Raw genomic sequence first — 6,922 nt, forward strand, 5'->3', positions numbered from 1 at the left:
TCCCTACAGTTTACTTGTAAGGAATAGAAAGCTTACCAAAATGAAATTTTCTGCATAGGCCATATCAAAGAGTTGATTATACTTCTTGTAAAGAAAACGATTGGAAGTGATGTTCAGAATGGTCATAGACTCCCTTAAAAGCCATAGAATTAGTATTCCTGGTAAAAATGCAATTGCAACCTTCAAAAAATAATGGATCTGTTGCTTCTGAAGGAGATCTACTTCCACTCCAGAACTTGTAATAATCTCAAAAAGATAAGGATCAAGAGGGATATCAACCTACAGATAACAATCACGTTAATCAATCAGATGCCCCTAGAGGAACAACAGCAAGAGAATCTTATAGATTTGATATTTCTGATTAGCAGTATCAATTATCAAGTAACTTACAACATACTCCAATGGGAAACCTTCTTTCATTGTCACATATAATCTTTTCAAGTCTTCCGTAAAAACAATAGCTGCTACCTGTCCAAAAGAATATTGCTTAGCAACTTCCTCTTGATCCAACTTGTTGAAAAAAGTGCATAAAATTTAACTAGATCTAAGGATTCATGTATGTTAGTTTGACAACAGAGACAATGTACCTCGACTTCCAATTTATAGTTAGTCATTATAATTACTAATTTGACTTTAAATGTTAAAAGTGTAATGTGGAAGAGCTATTTGGCTTGAGCAGCTTGCAGTGTCTATTATTTGCATATTGTTGAGCTGTGTAACAGAATTCGAACATCACCTAAAGTTACTTCAAGTTTAACTGATCAAAACTGACTAGACCTCTATTAAATAGAATCATCACTGTAATTCTTTTAACCTGAATAATTTTAAGTTTCAGAACAATTTCCTAAAACTTTGTACATATCATATAGTAATATGTATGTTAAGTACCGCTACCACCATTAGACTTGAACTAATTAATATTACAAACAAACTCCTTGGAAACTAACAGGACCAAATTATAGACAATAAATAGCCTACACATACTATTTGGTTGGATGATATATGAATATTCTAGTAGGGAACAGAGAATATGAAGTGCAATAGAATTAAATATAAACCCCCACCTCGGAACTATCAAGTTTGTCAAGAAAATAATTGTAAGGAAGTTTAGGACGATAGCGCCACCATCTCTTAGCTATCCACAGACTCCTTGTTCCTTGAGTGGCTGTCGCCTTTTCTGCCACATCCTTGCGAAGACTATTTTCAACCTCTTTCATATCAAACTCAACAATATATTTGGCATGTGAGGAATTTAATTGCTCAACAATACGTTCTTTTCCAAGGATTTCCCTCCATTTATGAAGTCTCTCACGCCATGTGCCCTCAGTTTGAACTTCGCCTGCTTTGGCACATGAAAATGTACTTCAATAAGAATTAAAAGGATGAAAACTTGGAAATATGTTTCCCATTCCACAAGAAATGGATCAAATGATGTCATTATGCACTATAAAAAATAAAATGCTCTATCAACCACATAACAAGATTCAAAATTTTGTGGTTATTTACCCACTATTTCCTTTAAAAAGTTTAACCCAAGAGGATTAAGATGGTTTTTTTTACTCAAGAGGATTACAAAGTTTAAAGCAAGGAAAGAATGTGCAGAGACACGAAGGTTAATCAGGCCTTCAAGTAAGGATATTCTACATTTTGGAGACCTAAAACAACTGTGCAACTGTAGATTGAAATGGAAGTTCAGGAGGATTGCATTATCAAGTAAGACTTTGGAGACAATTATAATCATGATATACATCTAAAACATCACATGAAACAGGGTTTAATAACCTTTTCTACAATTATTCCAATTTTAGATTCTGTGGCAAGTCAGTGAAGTTGATAGTGTTGTCTTGCAATAAGTTTGTTAAAACTACAATATAACAGATTAGTTTTTGAGTCGTGAAGCCAAACCTGATCTTCTGCATTAAGACTTTTCTTATTTTTCATTCTTTACATTTTAAAGATTTTTTTCCCTTTTCAAGGATAGAAATAGAACATGCGTATATATAAAAACACACACATGTTGAAGTTATAGAATTTTAGATAAACGGAGGACACAAAATAATAAGAACCTTGAATATTATTGATAATAACTTAATATTCCTTTGATTCAAAAGACTAAACACTAATAATCTCTATTTATAGGGATACATAGACTCATTCCATAATAATAAATAGGAAATCAAAACAAATCATAATTATGATAATAAGTTATATAAAATCTAATCTTAATAGATACTCTAAGAATATAAATTGATCGTAGGATATAACTTAAAATACTTTAATATAATATAATATAAAAGATATTAAAAGATATTAAAAGATATTTTCTAACATTCTAACAACACACAAATACCAGTTCATGTTTTGTATATATAACATCAAACTGCACAAAAGACAGTGATAGTCCAATACTTGCTGCATACACTTCTATTGGTATCATCTTATTTTAATGCAGAGGACACAATTAAATAAATTATAATCAGTAATCAAGCTATACAATATTACTTCTAAAGTCATAATAACATTTTCTCAATATATATCCCAAAACAAACAATGGTGATAGGATAAAGAAAATTAAATAAACACAAATTATAAAAATAAATTGTATAAATTAAAGAGAACCTGAAATGCCCAGGTCTTTGGTTATTTCGTTCTTCTCTTCACTGTTTAACCTTTCCTCGTCATCTACAATTTGTTTTACATGTTCCTCTGAAGATTCTTGATCATCCTCCCATGCATCTTCTCCAACATAAGTGGTATCATGAACAAGTGTTCCATCAGGTCTTTCAATAAGCTTTTTCATTTTCAGGCCTTTTGGCATTGTCTTCCTCCACATACCCTTCTTAAATCTACAATTAAATGATGAAAACCTTGTGTAAAAATTGATTCGATGCATTAAACGAATCAGTACATGAAATTGTTTTCAGTTTAGTCTTCAGATAGGTCATTGTAAATACATATTGGATAGATTTTGCAGATAAGGATCACCTACAGTTGCGAGATGATGCCTCAATTAGTAATTTTTTTAGGCAAATGTTAGAAGTAAATAAGTGACTATGTTAGTTTCCGGTGTTTGAATTATGGACCTCTTTGTTATAGCTCCTCAACTGATATTAAGGCAGATCAAGTAATGCAGTCCTCAATTTGAAACCATGTGTTTATACTTTAAATACATCATCAACCATCAAATGTTATATCCTCTTAGATAGCCCAAGGCCAAGATAATGGAACACAAAACATCATACATGTCTTCGTCAAATCAACAAGCATGCCTGTAGTTCAATGTGTAGTTCAATGTGAAGGTCTATTAACACTCTCTTTTCAACATTCTCTATATTATTAGTTGAAATTTATGTGGGTTCCACCATTTTTTATATGGATACTACATAAGTTCATGGGACCCGCATGAATTTCAGCCAACAACCAACAGTAGAGAAAGTGTTGATAGCACTTCTCGGAGTTCAATATTTCAAGGTATAGGTACATGTATAGGCTTTAATCATTGTCATTGTCTTGTTTTAATAATTTTCAGTCTATTAATGATAGGAACTTCTTCATTCAATTTGATCAAAATCTTATCTTAGTAGGAAACTAGTGAACAAAAATTGTACACTCACGAAACAAAAAGTTTGATAAATGAACCATTCAATTTCCAAGAGAATTATGATAATTACAATTTGATACGTCAAAAGTGTATATAACAAGAAAATGTGAAACGTATTAAAAATGTATGTGAATAAATGAGGATTGACTTACCTTCTGATGTTAGTCGGGGTCGGCTCAGGAATTAACGCTTCCATGTAGGCTTCAGTCAACTCTTTCCTCTGGCGATTTACGAAAGGTGCTTTAATTGCTACGTATGATCCTCTACAAGCAAATGCCACAACAAATATATACAAAACTAAAGCACCGATTCGCCTAGGTTCCCAGTTCTTGATATTCTAGTACCAGAAAAAGTGTCGGTTTAGTTCACATTTAAAATATACATAACAATCACAAAAATAATTGGAGCGACACAAAATGAGAAGAACAAAGCCAGTGTGTGGTTTTATTTGGTATCAAGTATGTAAAGGAAATGAGAGATACGAATTCAGAAGAACAAAGCCAGAGTGTAGTTTTATTTGTTCAAAATATATTAAAATCAAAGTGTAAAAATCCTACGGTTGAGCAGAATTCGTCTCTCTTTTGTGCATCAAATTTTTATACTGTCTATTGTTTTCCGAACGAAATAAAATGCTTTTGAAAAGCAGGCAATGTCACACAATTTTGGCTTTTGGTCAGTCACTCACTTATGTAGAAGTTGCTTATCTGTGGCTATCATTTTCTAATTTCACTGATAATTATAAAAATGTCACCTTATTTCCTATTCATGTTTCCATGTTCAATACAACAGATACTGAAAATAAAATTTATGCAACTATTGCTAAAATAACAGTCCCTAACAAAACACACTCACCCCAATGAAAACAAAACAATCTTAAACATACCAAGCTTAAGCATATGCGAGACTCTTTTAGAGAGCTTATGGAAACAGCTTATGACGTGTCTATAACCTATTTTTAGCTTATTTCCATAAGCTCTTTCGGATAACTTATGAAAGCAGTTTATAATTTAAATGAAAATATTTGAACTTTATTAAATCTTTTGATATAGAAATAGTTTATGCATTTTATGCTATAAGCACTTAGATTAAATCCAGCACTACTCCATCAACCAAAACCCGAATTAATTTTTTGACATGTGACTATGAAAGAAATTAAACAAAAATAATTTGATTTGAGTTACCTTCCAATGTTCAACACGATTCCAATCAACAAACTCGGACAGCGAACGAGTTCCAAACTCACTCCCAACGTTTTTCACACCATCCACAAACTCACTTGCCTTCACAACACCATCTCCTAAATCAACACCCGTCTCCTTCTTCACCGTATCTCCGAATTTCAGCAAGAACCGCCTCGACGCGCGTTCCAATGACTGTGACCAAGAAGACCCGTCAGCGCCATTTGAGTCTGACGTAGATGAAGCTCGAAGCTTGAGCTTTATGCGGTTACTGAGCGGTGCGGTTAACGTGAAAAAGTTGGAATTTTGAAGAGTTGGGGTTAGTAGTGATGAGGAAAGAAGAAATGGGTTCGGGGTATGTGTAATTATGAGATCCATTGATGGAATTTTAGGCTCTACATGGAGAAATTTATTGGTTTCATTTTGATGATGATTTTGGAATTTTGGGGTTTAAGTTGATGATGACGAAGGGTTTATCCATCTCCTATTTATTTTTAGTTTTTATAAAAAATACTCTTATTCTATCATTATTTTTTTGAAAGTTGTTTTTCCCTATTTATCCTTGAATTTTATTATTATTTTTGGTTTAATGCTATTATTGTTCTTTTTATTGTGATCTATTTTCAATAAGAAATTATTAATAAGACATGCATATTTGTTACAAAATAGAAGTTATATGGAGTATGGGTAATTGATTAGATCTGTTAGTTGCAATTCATTTAAAATTTGTTATCAAGTAGTTAGTAATTGATCATTCATATGTTCTATAAATAGAGTATAATGTATTTATTTAAAGCAATTATTTTAATTAATTCAATGTGTTTTCAACATGAATTATCAAGAGTGTCATATGCTTTTTATTTCGTTCATCAATATGATTTCCTCCCCTTGATCCATGGATTGTTAATATGGTATCACAAGTCTTTGGTTATTGATGAAGATCAATATGAACTTGATTCGTTCACCAATGAAGATTATCTATTAGATTGTGATGGAAATTTCAACAATGCAAAAGACAATATTATGTCCTAGTTGTTCGAGGAAGATGTTTTGTTTCTCCGACAAGAATCGTCAAAAAATGGCCATATCAAAATTGTTCTTGGTAATTTTTCATCTCTAGATACTAAATCTTTTCCTTTGGAGAATCTTGGTCTATTGAATCAACGTGATGGTATAAGAGAAATTGCAAAAGGTTGAGGAAGAAACACTAAATCATAAGGTGTTTTTTGAATTCGTTCTTTTTGTCATGTATCGTCACCAAGATGCATCTCATTCATCTCACAAGTTGAATATTTTGCAAGTCCTTCGATCTCCATAATGTTTTTGTCACTACTTTCAACCCCGATGGAATAAATGATCGGTGCGAAAAGGCACATTTTGACCCCTATTCAATTTACACAATCTTTTCAATCAATTCAATATTTTTTTCAACATGAATTCTCAAGAGTATCGATATGTTCTCTATCTCGCTCGTCAAAATGATTTTGCACCCCTTGATCCATGAATTGCTAAAGATATTAGTATATTTTCTACTATTTCGATAGCCAAAGTATCTTTTCTACTTTTTCAAGCTATCCATTTTGGTTCTAAGTTCAAGATGATTTCTACTTCCAAAGAGTTAATTCATTCAGTATCTTTACTTGATATTCTTTCATCCACTTCATAGTCATTATAAATTCATTTTCTCTCTTCTCTTCTATACTTATAATACTCTTCTTCCTCCCAATATTATACCCAAAAAATGATAGCATCACAAAAATAGTTCGACAGACCCTCATTTGATTTAGGCATTGAAGATTCACAAGATTTATCATTTCTCATTGTGGAAGATAGAAGACTCTTTTGACAAAAATAAGGGAATGATGATGAGCTCATATTCAAAGGAATTGAAGTTGGAGCATCGGAAGGAAGGTTCAAGCACCATTTTGATTTGAACAAAGTCTTTGATGATACTATGTCTCTTATGAATGAAAGTGTTGACCTTCAACTAGAATCAAAATTTGATAGTGTTAAGGATTTGAGCCAAAAGAACATTCTATCATGTGATAGACAAGTTGTGGATTTGAACAAGCTTCCAACAGGACTAGTATAAAGAGTTGAAGAAAAAGGTCGATGAATTGGTTAAGATTTAGATATTTTGAAT

General features: G+C 32.0%; 1 protein-coding gene across 3 annotated transcripts in view; it reads right to left on the minus strand.

Annotated features, from left to right (window-relative positions):
* Nucleotides 1-5,267, minus strand: part of LOC101508344 (ATP-dependent zinc metalloprotease FTSH 12, chloroplastic) — a 13,956-nt gene extending 8,689 nt beyond the window's left edge. The window contains exons 1-6 of one of the 3 annotated variants that reach the window (XM_004516190.4): nucleotides 4,783-5,265; nucleotides 3,754-3,938; nucleotides 2,620-2,846; nucleotides 1,065-1,339; nucleotides 391-468; nucleotides 37-279 (exon numbers count right to left, since the gene is read on the minus strand). In XM_004516190.4, coding sequence (XP_004516247.1) covers nucleotides 37-279; nucleotides 391-468; nucleotides 1,065-1,339; nucleotides 2,620-2,846; nucleotides 3,754-3,938; nucleotides 4,783-5,157 — 1,383 coding nt within the window. In that variant the 5' untranslated portion in view covers nucleotides 5,158-5,265. Of the gene's footprint in view, nucleotides 1-36; nucleotides 280-390; nucleotides 469-1,064; nucleotides 1,343-2,619; nucleotides 2,847-3,753; nucleotides 3,939-4,782 lie in introns of all 3 variants that reach the window. The other 2 variants (XM_004516189.4, XM_027331090.2) reach the window with 2 other exon arrangements.
* Nucleotides 5,268-6,922: the final 1,655 nt, after the last annotated feature.

The sequence above is a fragment of the Cicer arietinum genome, chromosome 7, assembly GCF_000331145.2.
Source record: "Cicer arietinum cultivar CDC Frontier isolate Library 1 chromosome 7, Cicar.CDCFrontier_v2.0, whole genome shotgun sequence".
Lineage (NCBI taxonomy): Eukaryota > Viridiplantae > Streptophyta > Magnoliopsida > Fabales > Fabaceae > Cicer > Cicer arietinum.